The sequence below is a fragment of the Dendrobium catenatum genome, unplaced genomic scaffold (assembly GCF_001605985.2).
Source record: "Dendrobium catenatum unplaced genomic scaffold, ASM160598v2 fragScaff_scaffold_1056, whole genome shotgun sequence".
NCBI lineage: Eukaryota > Viridiplantae > Streptophyta > Magnoliopsida > Asparagales > Orchidaceae > Dendrobium > Dendrobium catenatum.
This window is the reverse complement of record NW_021319518.1, coordinates 8,380,923-8,395,458: the sequence shown is the minus strand read 5'-3', so window position 1 is coordinate 8,395,458 and position 14,536 is coordinate 8,380,923. Positions and strand designations below refer to the sequence as shown.

The window sequence follows — 14,536 nt, the reverse complement described above, 5'->3', positions numbered from 1 at the left end:
ACTTAATTAAAAGCTAATTAAAATAGGAAGATAGAAGACCAAAAGACACCTAAAAACTGCAGTAGAAAACTGCACAGAAGTCAGCAAAAGTCTCTTGGAATTCCTTCCAAAACAGCCACCAAATCAGTCCCAAAAACTGTCCAAATTTTGTCCAAAAATAGTCCCAAAATCTCTTCAGACAGCAGCCCAAAAATCTTCAAACAGCAGTCCAACATTGCACAGGAAACAGGGCATTAAATCCACGGGAAAAGCCCCCTGGCGGCTTCGGGAAAACAGCCCGCTAGGGACCCGAAAACAGCACAGGAAACAAGGGGTTAAGGCACGAGAAAACCCAAGAGCCAAGCACGGGAAACAAATAGACAAAGGGGGGAAGGAGAATAAACAAGATCAAATAAATAATGAGCTAATTTTTAGCTCCATAAATGAACTAAAAACCAGCTCATAATGAGCTAACCTTCCACTTGACATTAATGAGCTGGAGAAGTCAAAAATCAAATTTTTTTGGGTTTGATTTGACCCCCCCTTTGTCTACATCAAGATCTAAAATTGAATTCATGAAGTCTAATTATAGTAGTAAGAGATGTAGTAGGATTGTGACATTGGGTGATCTAGTCATTAAAAGATGTGCACATTTTAGATAACTTAGGTCTATTGTTCAAAGGGATGGTGAAATGGATGGGGATATTATTTGTAATTTTCAAGTTTGATGGTTGAAGTGGAGGAATGTATTGGGCCTATTGTGGGATAGAAAAGTATCTCTCAAACTTAAGGAAAATTTTTATAAGATGGTGACGAGACCAAATCTATTGTGCAAAATGTTGGCCATTAAAAGAGAGGTATAAAACTGAGTATGCTGAGATGAGGATGCTCAGGTGGATGAGTAGCTATACACTCAATTACTGAATGCGAAATAAGTATATACATGAAAAGGTTGGAGTAGCTCTAATAGAAGAAAGGTTTCATAAAATGTAGTCCTTTTGATGTTCCTGTTAGGAGAGTAGATTATTAGATCTAACATATATTAAGAAATGAAGAGGTAATGTTAGCAAGATTTGATTGGTAAGTTTTACAAATGAAATTTTTATTAGATTTAAATGAGAATTTAACTCTTAATCAGACCTAATGGAGAAAAAGAATTCATGTAGTCATCCCACAGTAGGAAAATGGCTTGTTGTTATTATAACCTTGCCAACTATGCTAATTTTCTTACGAAGGATCATTTTTATGATTAACATTTGCAATTACATTTGTAAGATATATTATCACTACAGTATTGAGATCAGATATTTGTTGCAGATAACACCCATTTTGACTTTACCAATCTTGATTGAGTGGGTGAAAGTAGTCTTACTAGATTATCACAAAATATACCTCATTGTTTAATAGATTTTCCCATGCTCATTAATATGAATCGTGCACAATTTAAATCATCAAAATAGATTTCAGAGCTTTTGATACTTCTGAAGAAAATGTGTATATTCTGGAAGTCCTTAAATCTCATCATGTATATATTTTTCCTCTATATTATATCTCGTAATTGTACATTCACCCATAATATTGGAGTATAAGATAGTTGTGTTACCTGTCCACCTGCTTCTTTCTCTTTCCTGAAAAAGAATCATTATAACATTCACCCTCAGCACAATTTCGCCCCTTTAACCCTCAAAGCCTACACAATGAGTTCAGGATTTGAGGCGTACACCTTAAGTTTACTGAGGCGCGCCTTGCCTCACGGTTGAGAGGCGTCCGCCTCTAAAAAATAAAAAAAAGCTAATGTACATGCTCGGTACTGCTCGGTACCGCTCGGTACATGCTTGGTACCGCTCGGTATCTTTCCATACAAATAACTTACGAACTTTAAAAACAAGCATAACTTCAAAATTACTCTTACAATAAAAATTTGTTCCGGGGGCGCTGCCCTTGACCCTGCGCCCTGACCGATATCTTATTGTATTCATGTTGTCATATTATTGGGATATTCTGATTTCACTTCATATATTGTATATTTTTATGTTTTATATATTATTTACTCATTAGTATATACAAAATTTATCATTTTATGTTTACGCAATTTTTTGATTTTGGGGTTTACGCCTCGCCTCACGAACGAAAAATGGCTCAATACCCGATTACACAATTTTAAACATTGAATGAAATTATAAAATTTTATTATTATTAAGTCCTAAGAATTATTTGCTTTTGATATTAGCGATTGAGTATCTCACTTGAATTATAGGATCCCCTTTAAGGTGAATATCCTGATTTCTATCACCTTGATATCTTGTTCTTTGGTAAACAATTTAATAATAATAATTTTCTTACTTTAAAATTAATTCTTAATGTGTCTCATTGAAACTAAATCAATTGGAATCCAACAATATTTTTAACTCAAATTAATTTTTCCTCATTCAAACATTCAACCCTATAAATTCGAATCTAAATTCAATTTGTGGAAGAAGATGTAAAAATAGGATTTTTACTAGAAGTCTTGATTTTTTTCTCTTCTTTTTTCCTCTTTCTTTGTTTTACGCTTTTTCCTTAACTTTTTCGTCTTCATTTCAATCTTTTTCCTTCTTTTCTTCTTTTATATGTTTTATTCCCCCTTCTCGGTTTGTTGTATTGAGCTCCCCTGATGCAGGATTAAGCGAAATGAGTCACACAAATAGAGATTTAGGCTAAGATAACATCGAAGACAGGAAAATAAACTTCATAAAACATTAAGAACAAAGAGAAAACTTGAACTATTAGATCATGTGATAGCAAGAGACTAACAAGTAAAGGTTAAACATTAAAAATAGGTGAATCAATTTAGACTAGCTAACATGGGTTGACACAAGTCCTACATTTAATTAAGGGACTAGTCACTAGAGTTTCCAATCATTGAAATTTAAGTAGGACTTGACAGATTAATCAACACATGAGATGATGCTACTATGGATGAAATAAGAAGATCAATATTTAGTTAGAAGAAGAACAAAGTAAGGGTTTGATGCTTAGCTCATGAATGAGAGGAATGGAGTCCTTGATGAAATAATAGCTAGTTCCTCCTTGGATTTCCCTTGAAACCCTTGCTCTTGATAAATCGATGTCCTCATTGAAAAAGTAGATGCTAGGTTTCCTTGGAAAGGTAGAATAGTGAGGGAGAAAAGGTAGAATTGGTTGGGAGGATTTGTATTTGGAAGTGAGGTAGAAAAGTTTCAGCTATAGGAGGATTTGGAAGTGAAGAAGTCAGCTTGGGAGGTGAAAAGGTAGAGTTGGTTGCTTGGGAAAGAGAGAGGGCTGATGTGGTTTGCTTGGGAAGGGAAGTATTTGGCTTGGGAAATGGAAAAGTTAACATGGTTGCTTTGGGAATATAGAGAATTAAATGTAGCTTGCTTGGGAAGGGAACTATTTGGCATGGGAAGAGGAAAAGTTAAAGTGGTTACTTACTTTGGGAAGAGAGGGAATTAAATGTAGCTTGCTTGGGAAGGGAATTAGTTGGCTTAGGAAAAGGAAAAGTTAAAGTGGTTGCTTTGGCAAAAGAGAGAAGTTAAAACTGTTCTGGGTTCCCAAATGTCACAATTAATTGAGAAAATTGTTCAATTAATGTGAATTAATTACAAGATTGGGAAGCCCAAGGGTCTGGGGTGTTGGGGAGAAGGTGGAGGCGGGAAGAGAGGAGGTGGTGGGTTGAGAGCAGTAGGTTGCTGCAGCGGTGGGGATTAGTGGACGGCTAGGGAAGGAGAAGAGATAGAGAGGGAGATGATATCAACCAAGAGCTCACAAGCTGTTGGGTATTTTCTTTTCCTTTCTCCAAAGGACTTCACATACAAACTCAACTCATCAATAAAAGAGGAAACATATAACCAGAAATTTTATATCGAATATTCATCATCCTTACAAGAGAACAATGGGACATGTATATAGGCACTAAAACATGAAGGAATAAAAGATAAGAAGGCCCTTGGCCAAACAACACAAAAGCTCCCTTAAGAGAGGGTAAAATTGTAATAAAATAAATAAAACCGCATAAATATCCTATAACATATGAAAACTAAAAATATAAAGACTCAATCAAGGCCGTAAATCCTCCGGCCTCTACGGTGATAAACCCTCCAAGCTTCGATGTCCCCATCATCCCCCCTCTTCTCTTTTTTTGCTTCTTTCTTCTCCTCCACTTCTTATATATATATCCTACAAGCTATTCCTATCATCAATTTATTGATTTATCCTCGCAGGACGTAGAATTTTAGAAGATTATGCTTTTGCTACAACACAATATCCATTCTATAGTAAAATTAAAGTGAAATTTTAGGAAATCATTTATTAATTAATTAAATGTATAACTATTATAGTGCTGAATTATTCAGATTTAATTATATATATATCAAAATGATCATAATGATGTGTAGAATTTTATAAAAATAGTTTCAATGATTTTTGAGATGTGAGAAAAGTGAGGTATAAATTTTTGGGGAAAATTTTCGTACATTTTTGAAAATTTTGAGTGCTACTTAATATGATGATCTTGATTTTTAAAAAGAGAGTTTATGATGCTTAAAAAATGATGTAGTTTAGAGTAATTGCTCTCTTCTCAAGGCGGCAATAATAGGTTCACTTTTATTTTAGCCCACACAACATTCTCTTACAGAAAATATTGAATTTTGATGTCTTTGTCGGAGCAAATTACAGTATTTTGATTTGAACAGCTTTATTGCCCCTTTAAATGTTGTGCACGCTTTTTTTATGCTTCGCATAGTGCATTTTAATAATTCACCATATACTTGTCCGTTCTTCAATGTCTTCACACAATTCTCTTTTCGATGTACTTATATATTTGTATTTTTTTTGTGCGCTTACATTTTACACTTGCACACTTCATGAGATGAGTCAAATTTGTGTTCAAATTTATTTTATTTTGAGATCATTTTGGATTTTGGAGTTTGAGTATTTGTTGGAGCACATTCGGTATCTTGACAATTCGATTATTATTTTTTAGATGATGTGCAAATCTTTCGTTGCTTTTGCATAGCACTATTTTTATGTGCCAACACACTGCACTTTCATGTTTTTTTGTTGCATATGCACAATTTTCAATATACTAAAGCTTTTGAATGCGTGATTTTGCAAAAATTTTTCCATGCATTTGCAAAGTGTATGTATACAACTTTCAATGTATTGTGCCATTTTTTATGTACCGTGACATGTTTTTCAATACATCACATTTGAAATTGAAAAATATGTTGTTTTGCATGCATGATTTAAAAATATTTTTTATTTTTTATGAAAAATGACCAAAATGGTCTTTTTTGGCTTCTTATGAAAAATCAAAATAGTCTCCAACTATATTAAAGGACTATATTGATTCCTCGACTTTTTAAAGAGGAGGGATAGCTCATTTCAATGCTTTGTCCTAGATAAACTTGTTGACAAAAAAATTTCTTTGGTTCAACCTTAGGCTTTGTAAAAACTTCGGGACAACTTTTTTGGTCTCATGCTTTCTTCCTTGCCAGACTTATTGAAGCGGGAAGTTCATTCTGTTAGTGAAATATAAAATAATATCTTCGCAAGTTGGTGCTAAAAATATGAGATGTTCAAAATTCTGTCTTGACATTGAGTTTCCTTACATCAATGGTGTTTCTCTTTCTCAAAGAAAATATGCTCATACATGCTCAAGGAAGTTGGGCTTTGTGGATGCAAACCTGTCGAATCTCTCATAAATATTCTACATATAGCTAATGATTTTGAAAGCTACGAAGATATACCTCACCGTTGACATTTGGTTGGTAATTTATCCAATCTAATTACACCCGTCTTAATATTTATATTTTTTGCACCTCATAAATTTATTTTTCGACCATTCCAGTTGATGAAGCATTCAATATGCATCACCATTGGGATCATGAATTCATATTAATATTCTTTATATTCTCCATCTTTTTCTTTTGAGCTTATTACAGCACTGGATGAGTCCCACCATTGTTACCATCTTCACAAGACAAGTTTACTCGATCATTTAGGATTAAATTGTGTTTAAAGTTGCCTAGCTTTTTGATAATACTACCCTAAATTGGCTAAGTTTAGTAAGAAGCTCAAAATCTATTTAATGGGTTTGAGACTTGAGCAACCGCACTTAATCTCAATCACAACAAACACTTAAGGTCTATTTGGGATAGTTGCAACTTTTTATAAGGTGGTTATAAAACTGTTTTGAGAAAAATAACTTTCTTAAAAGCTACTGTAAAAAGTAGTTTTCTATCATAAATTTTTTTTAAAAGAAAAAAAAAAAAAAACAATAGCGAACTAGAAATTGTTGCTGCAGTCTAAAAATGAAAGCAACAAGAAAGTTGACCCAAATAGACTCTTACCGTTTTATTTGCAATTTGACTATGTTATGATGTTTACTTGCATGTGTATTACTAGCCAATATTTACCAATTTCTCACTACAATCAGGTTTTGTTATAGTTTTAATTACAAATAGCATCATAGCAACCCTTTTCCATAACTCTACAATCAAGGTTTGTATTTAATTGCAACTTTTAGGTAATTTCGTAGCACAAAGAACTTTTAGATTCTTCATTTCATGGATTGTGGTTGATTGTTTATAGTTTTACTGTTTATTTAACTTCTACCATTACCTCTTTTTTTTTAACTAGGATTTGATGATGTTCATATTGTTCAGTTTCTCTCATTACTCTCATTAGCATGGGATATTTTGTGTTTGGATTGCTACTAGGGTTTATTCATTTCTGTTTCTTCTTTGATTTTAAGTGATCTCAGTGGTTACAAATACAAATACTCTGGGGATCATTTTGAAGTTCCATTTGACTGTAGGGTTGATCCTCCTATGCTTGGGTATGTTGCCTCTAGCATTTAACCATAAGCATGGTCTGTATTTTCTTCTATGCCCTTATTATTGTTATAATCCGATATACCTTAGGTACGCAAAGCCATGGATTGATGATGTTGTAGGTGACTTTTGTTGTCTATTCTTTCCTTATACACCGAAGCACCTGCAAATTAACTTCTCCAAATCCAAGGATTTGCAGTCAAAAGAGATAAATAACAGCGAAGGCTTCATGTATGTTACCATCATTGCCTCACTTAAAGAAGCTCCATATGTTACGGGTTCCGCTCATGCAATATTTGTCGGAGGTTTTTCAACTGAAATTGAGCAGGTATTATAATTATTCATTTTAAGTGTAGCACTATTATTCTTATACTGGCAAAAAATCAAGAGACGAGCCTTCCTTTTTTCCTTGATAAAATTGCTGGTCTGGTGTGATGCAGCTAAACTTGTCACGTAGTTACAATCAGAGCCGGATAACTGTAACTGGTAATACAGGTATGTCTAAGCAGAAGCTATTCTGATGGTATTTCATAATTTAAGGAAGTTTGCTATCAAAGTGTACTGATTTTAGTTCTATATTGTAGATTTGGAATTATATTGGAATCTGAAAGACATTTTACTTGTCACTTCAATTTCAAAAGAGGGTTCTGGCATTGGAGGCTTTGCGGAATATGACGTGAGTCTTTTTATTTTCCTTTTTTTATTTTCATATTTATTTCACAATAGCCCTTAAGCCTCCTCAATGCATTTGCTTACCTCAGGTCAAAGTTCTTAAAAGTCAAAGTTTCAAGGATAAAATTATCTTTGTCCTTCCTGCGACTGGTATGATCTATATGCCTATTTTGATGCCATTCATCATACTTGCCATTTAATTTGGTTTGTTATATATTGTGGAGCAGAATCTAGGTGAACAAAAACTGTTATGCCAAAAGTTTTGTTTTTTGATAAAAGAAATGCTTTGTTGTAAAGATAAAAATGGCTTTTGTTTCACGTCTTTAACAAGGGCCTGTCGACTCTGTTGGATTTTAGGAAAATGATTTGGTTAAAAAAAAAAAGTAAACATAGTGAAAGGAAATGGACTATGCTTTACTGTAAAATTTTAACAAGTAGCTGTTGAGTCATAATATCTCATGACTTCCCAAGCTCTTTTCATTTTAAAATCTTCTTGTACCCCTTCATTGCCAATCAACTTAGCATTATCTTAATAGATATTCTTTTGCAGGCCAAAAGGCTGAAGTTGATGTGACCTATGAGGATGGAACAAGTGCTGCTTCAGCACGAGCCAGTAGCATAACCTGGAGTGCAGTTATCATTTGTGTTATTGTTTTGATCTTAACGTTCTTTCTTTTTCTTAAGCTACTAGACAGACCAACCAGACCAGTAACAACAAGGCCAACTGCCCCTTTCTCATCAGCCGTAACAGGCCCCTCAACCCCACAGCCTCCATCAGCCCTTGCCAACAGTCCTTTCTCTCCAAGAACACCTCAGCCCTTTGTTGAGTACGTGAGGAGGACAATTGATGAAACGCCATACTACAAGAGAGACGGCAGAAGGAGGTTTGATCCTCAGCACACTTACTAAAGTTTTTATGTGAAGATAATTATTCTGTTCATTAAGTATTATCAGTTTGAAGATATATATATTGAACAGGCTCATGTGGGTTCTAACTTTCAGGAGCTCCTGTTAATTTAAACATTTGTGTAACTTGTTTGAAAAATATGATTATACTCGAATTTTATTTTAATTTTAATCTCAGTTTTCCCTTTGAAATAGCGTTTTCTTTGACTTGCATATTGGTAACTAAGCTGATTTTACGCAATATATATATAGTTAGGATTTTTAATAGATATCACCAAATTGAAATTGTTTTAATACAAGGGTTGTTTAGTCTTTGGGAGGGGAATTATTGTGTTTGCTTTAAATTAGATTTTTGCATCATGGTTAGGGTTATGTTTATTGTGGCTGATTTTTGTTTCGGTGCTTAGAGATCTTGGGCTCTAGGGGCATCTAGAGAATTGGGAGAGAGATCCTCCTCGAATAGAGGATCAATTGTATCTTGGTATTTTCTTGTTCTTTTCCTCAAATAATACAAAATATCTACTGTTTTTTTTGTTTTGCTTGGAGTTTTGTGGAGATTTATCGTTGATTTCCCAAGATTGATAAGTTTCACTTGAAAACTAAGTGTTTTCTATCAAATTGGTATCAGAGCAATTTTTCGAGCTCTTTGGGGTTTGTTTCGGTGAATTTTGCAGCAAATTTTTGTTTGAAAACGTGATTTTTTGCTGTTTTTTGGAGTTGAGATTCAGATTTTTGAGTATAACAAAAATACTTAGTATTTATGGTGGCCAAGAAGATGGATGATTTAAAAAAAGGACTCGAGGGAGAGATGTGACAAATCAAAGCAACGGTGGAGAATAGAATTTCCTCCATATAAGTAAAATTCTCGGATCTTTAGGAGAGTGAAAAAAATATGGGATCATCAAAACCAAACGGCGGCATCAGAGGCAAGAGAGCCGATAGGGAGAAATACGAATTCTGAAATTTATAGAGATGAAAATGAGGTGGAAATCATAGAGGGAGGGGGAAGAAGACCCCATCTAGCCCTTTCCAGAGGGAGGAGAGAGGGGGAATGTATGGTGAGAGGCGTGGACATGCGGGGTATGAGCAAAGGGGGTTTTATTGGGAAAGAAGGGATGAGAATTATGGTCGGAGATGTGCTGATTTTGACAGAAGAAGGGGGGAAATGGAAGAAGGGTTTGGGTATGAATGTGGAAAGGAGGGGGATTTCATGTAGGAGCTCAAATCAAAGATTTGGCAGCAGTGTGAGTCATGAAACCTTGTGACTTGGGAGAAGCTATGGAGTTAACTCAACTGGTGAAGGATCAGAAGTACCAGGAGAGGGGAGTTAGAGGCAGCAGTTCAGGTGGCGGAGATCTTCCTGAACATAGTGGTAGGATTCACTCTGAGTTATACCATGAAAGTGAAGAGGGAAATAGCAGACAAGGAGGTGGTGGTGTTGATCAACAGTGGGGTTATCCATAATTTCATCTCTAACCAGGTCGTGGACCAATTAGGGGTGACATTGGTAGATGCAGGGTGCTATAGAGTGGTGATGGGTACATGGAAGGTGGAGACGGGCAAAGGGGTTTATAAGAGAGTAGTGCTGACCATACATGGGGTTTAAGTGAGGGAAGATTTTCTCCCATTGGAGTTAGAGAGCACATATGTCATCTTGTTGATGAGGTGTTTGTAGACCTTGGGGAATACAATATAATACCCAAAATCTTCAAAATAAAGGTAAGTATAAACTTCTCATAAATGTTTTCATTAAAACTCTATTATTATTTTTTTAATCCTCAACATTTTAATATATAGAAGTATTTAAATATTAATTAAAGTGTATCGTTATAACTATTAAATGAATAATAGTGTACTACTTAAATAGCAGTAATTTTACATGTTAATTAATTGTTAATTGTGAAATGTAAAACTAATGAGTCAATTTATTCCCTTATTTTATTTCATTCCTGTAGCTCCACTTATCTAGGCATGCATTGGTCTGATTGAGATTAGCTCCTGGAAGCTATTGAGGAGGGTTAGTGGAGTGCTGCAGTGGAGTATTAATGTTCTGATATTAAGTACTTGGAGCACTAGCATTTCAATAGCCTTTCCTTCATACCGGCTGCTTGCTGGGAAGGTTAGGTAAGGGCTTTAAATTGTTGAAATTAGTATGGTAACATATTTTAATTTGCTGAAAATTCAGAAACCATTACAGTAAGGGCTGAATCAGTGTTTGTTGTTGCTGAAATCTATATTTGTGTGCTGAAATAAGGGGAGTGATCAAGGCTACTGTACAATTCTGAAATCAGCTAGAATTGTTGAAACCAGTGAGGAAAAGGAAGAGGAAAAGCTGTGTTTGTTGATATTAGGTAATGGTGGTCTGTTTTTTTTGCTAAAATACTACCGCAGTTGCTGAAAACAGCCGCTGAACACAGTAAGAAGACAAATTCAATGGGTTGTGATTGAATTTTGTTAAGGAAGAGAGAGCTGAGGGGGTGGGTTGAATGAAGACATGTTTAGTAGAGGTGGTGTACAAAAGAAAAAGAAAGTATTTATTTTTTTAGAAAGTGATATGAATTCCTCTGTGATATGAATTTTAATTTATTTATTTTTTTAGTATTGTTATTAAATTAGAGAATAACTGTTATGCATTTATTACATCTGTCATTATTGTGATTTATTTAAATTATATTTAATTTTTTTAAAATATTAAGTAAAATATTGATAAAAGAATATTAAAAAATTTAGATTGATTTATGTGTGTTTGTTTTTGTTGGCTTGTGGGGCTGTTGTGGCTCTTTTTTTTTTTTTTTTTTTTGCTTCTTATTTTTAAGATTTGGGAAGGGGAAGTAGATTGTAGATTAGTAGTTCAATATCAGATCTGAGGTCATAGGTATTTTATTATTTTTTCTACAATCATGTTTAGTTAAATTTTTTTGTTTTGTAGCTCTTGTTTGTAGCTATGTATTTGTAATGTAGATATTTATTTTTTATGACATGAAAGAAATAATGTGGATTAGTTATTTTCAATATTTGGATATTTTAGTTGTTATGTAGTTTATAGTTTATTTTAATAAATATTGGTAAAAAAAGTAAAATAATTTCAAAACTAGATATTTGGATTTGTTTGTCATAGCTTAACATGATAAGACCTGTTTTGGTGGAGTTGGATTGACTCTGGGGGATTTAAGTAAAGCTTGGGCTAAGGTATATGATAAAAAATATAGACATTTCGGCAATTCTAGTTAACTAAGATGGTTTGGGAAGGGAAAATGTGGTATGCATAAGTGTCTTGGGTCATTCCTAGGGCTAGATGATAGCTAACAAGGCTGTTCGAAGGTTTGAATATAGTTAAGACGTTCAACCATTGCTTGGGCTTATAAGCAAGGACATGCCTGCTAATTGGCTGAGCTGGAAAAGCTTCCAAGGAGTTCTAAGAACTTAGGAAATACCTTAGGTTGAGCTAGTTTGGTATCTTTTGTATTTAATTAGGTTATAAGCCTGGTTGGGACAACCTAATTGACCCACTTCAGCTAGCCTAATGGTTGGGCTGCCTAGGGTGAATAAGTTAGGATTTTGGGAGGCTTTGCCTTTGTGCAAAGTTTGGTGAGGTTATTTAGGTTTTGAAAGGTCAAGATCGAAGGAAAGCACGGAGGGTACCCAAGGGGTATTTTGGGCATTTTTGTTAAATCATGGTTAATAAGGGTTAACCATGGGTTAGGAGTTAGTTAAAGTTATTCTTGAATGGGCTTAAACCACTTTGACTCAAGGTCAAGGCCAAATGGTAAGTTTACCTAAGAAACCTAGGCTTATGAAGCTTAAGGGTACTTTGATAATTTATCCTAATCATGATTAAAATGGGTTGACAATGAGTTAAGGGTGTCCCTTCACTCATCTTTGATCATCTTGGCTAAATTCCTAGATCAAATGCATCGGGTTGACCTAAGAAGGCCATGGGTAAGGGTGTAAGGTTATTATGAGAATGTATACTTTTATGGTCAAATGAGTTTACCATGGGTCAAAAATTATCCCTAGTGTCTAAAAGGGTTTAGAGTCATTTAAGATCAATGTCAACCCAAAATCTAGGATTTGGTCCTATGGACATGGGTCTTATAAGGGATTTGGTTAATTTTGAGTTTACGTGGTCAAATATGTTGACCATGGGTAGGCATGGTTATAAATGATCTAAAAATAGAGTATGAACATTTAAAATCTTGTCCATTGGGTTTTGAGTTTTGTCCTAAGAAACCCTTGTAGAATACTCTAGAGCATTTGGTAATTTTTGCCACTTTTGATCATAGGAGTTGACCAATGGTGGAAACATGCTTCAAATGATTCTAAATATGAACGAAAATTAGCTCAAATCAATTCCAAGGGCAAATGGCCAAAATGATTTCACAATAGATCAAACCTCGAGTCTACGCTTTTTTTCAGATAGGTTAGGATGTCATAATTCAATTCTCAAGATAAATTACCATTTTGAGGTTTTTAGGTGATTTTAAGGTATAAAGGTTGACCTTTGTCAAACTTCCTTTGACCAAAGATTAAAGGGGTTGACCAACACTCCTTAACCAATGAGTTAGTCTTGGAATGGGTCCACAAACTCTAGGAGATATAGGGTAAATGGTTACTTAATGTAAGACCTAAGGTATTGGTTTTTTGTTAATTTTAGGTTTTAGGCAAATTTAGGGTTTGACCTAGATTTAACTTAAGGGTTGATTTGGTGAGTATAATACCTATCTAGGGTCATTGTGAAGTGTCTTAAGAGGTGCAAGGGCTTTTAGGACTAGCCAATGCTTAGTATTTAGGTATCCCCATAAAAAGGTGTTGGGGATAATTTCTACACTAATATAGGAAACTTAAGTACTAATAATAGAATCCAAGAAGTTAACCTCATTAAAAAAAAGAGGTCAACAACTAATAGATAATTATACTTAATAAATTTAGTAATTATATTATTCTTGGTATGCCCTTAAGAGCTCTTTATCACAACCCTTTGTTTTCTCACTAATCACTGCATGCATGAGCGAGCAGAAAAAACTTGGATTTCTACATTGCATTAATTGTGAATTGTAATATTAAAAGATTAATTTAGGTAATTTGATATAGTAAAATTTACTTTATATATACATATATAATAGAAAATTTCTCTGTGTATTAAAATAATCATTATAATTTGTAAGATTTTATAAAAATACTAATTTTGAATTTTAGAATGTATGAAAATTGGGTTATACTATTTTGGAGACTTATATTTTCAATAATTCTTGGAAATTAGAAATCTATTCTTTTCGCTAATGTGAAATAAGGAAAAAGAAAAAAAGGATTAAAATATATATTGTGCAGTGGGATAAACAACTATGAGGTATGGTTTAAATACAAGGGAAAGAAAACAATAAGCCAAGATAGTCAATTAAATTGACATTTGTATTAGCAATCTTGGAAATAACTAGATTAGTGCAATAATTATCAAATAAAGGTATGCATTCATAATTGAATAAGTAAATTACACAAGCATAAATAATAATCATGGTACTTTAAACTAAATGAAATATATTTGTAAGTGTGTAATCATTTAATATATTATACTAATCAAATACTAGTTTAATTTCATATAACAAGATACAATTGATCCTCTATTCGAGACGAGGATCTATCTCTCTCAAATCTCTAAACGCCTCTAAAGCTCAAAAACTTAAACATAAGAGAGATCAAATTTGAGCCAATTCAATATGTCCTAACCCTAGGAAAACAAATACTTTTCATAGGCTTAAAAATGTCATATAAGGTTATTTAAGTTTTGACATATTTATAATTCATATGATTGTTACCTACCCCATTGGCCTGTAATAATCAACGATAAGATTTGGATTAGCTCTAACATATATATATAATAACCTTTTTTATTATGCCGCATAAATGGAATATTGAGAATGCCAAAAAAAAAACCATTCTAGTAGTATAGTAAAGTTTTTTAATATAAATTAAATTTACTTGAAAGAGAAAAGGTTAAAAATAATTTTAATAGGATCACTTTAAATCTCGAACTATCAAATATTTTAAATTTATTTTTTTACTCCTCAAATCTAATTCAAAATAAACCCCTGATATACAAAATAACTATTTTAGATAATATTTGTAAAATT

The 14,536-nt window shown here is 33.5% G+C and overlaps 1 protein-coding gene across 4 annotated transcripts; it reads left to right on the top strand.

The window, feature by feature from the left end:
• Nucleotides 1-5,335: 5,335 nt before the first annotated feature.
• Nucleotides 5,336-10,938, top strand: LOC110104995 (nuclear pore complex protein GP210-like). 4 transcript variants are annotated; one of them, XR_003701922.1, is made up of 8 exons: nucleotides 5,336-6,835; nucleotides 6,921-7,158; nucleotides 7,271-7,325; nucleotides 7,415-7,506; nucleotides 7,592-7,652; nucleotides 8,053-8,386; nucleotides 10,364-10,532; nucleotides 10,606-10,936. XR_003701922.1 is itself a non-coding variant. In XM_028698220.1 (7 exons), the coding sequence occupies exons 1-7, from the start codon at nucleotides 6,828-6,830 to the stop codon at nucleotides 10,395-10,397; spliced, it is 822 nt and encodes a 273-aa protein (XP_028554053.1). In that variant the 5' UTR covers nucleotides 5,336-6,827; the 3' UTR covers nucleotides 10,398-10,938. The 4 variants fall into 4 exon arrangements, 2 of the variants coding, with proteins under 2 accessions (XP_028554053.1, XP_020689985.1); XR_003701923.1 differs by having other exon boundaries at nucleotides 10,663-10,934; XM_028698220.1 differs by having other exon boundaries at nucleotides 10,364-10,938.
• Nucleotides 10,939-14,536: the final 3,598 nt, after the last annotated feature.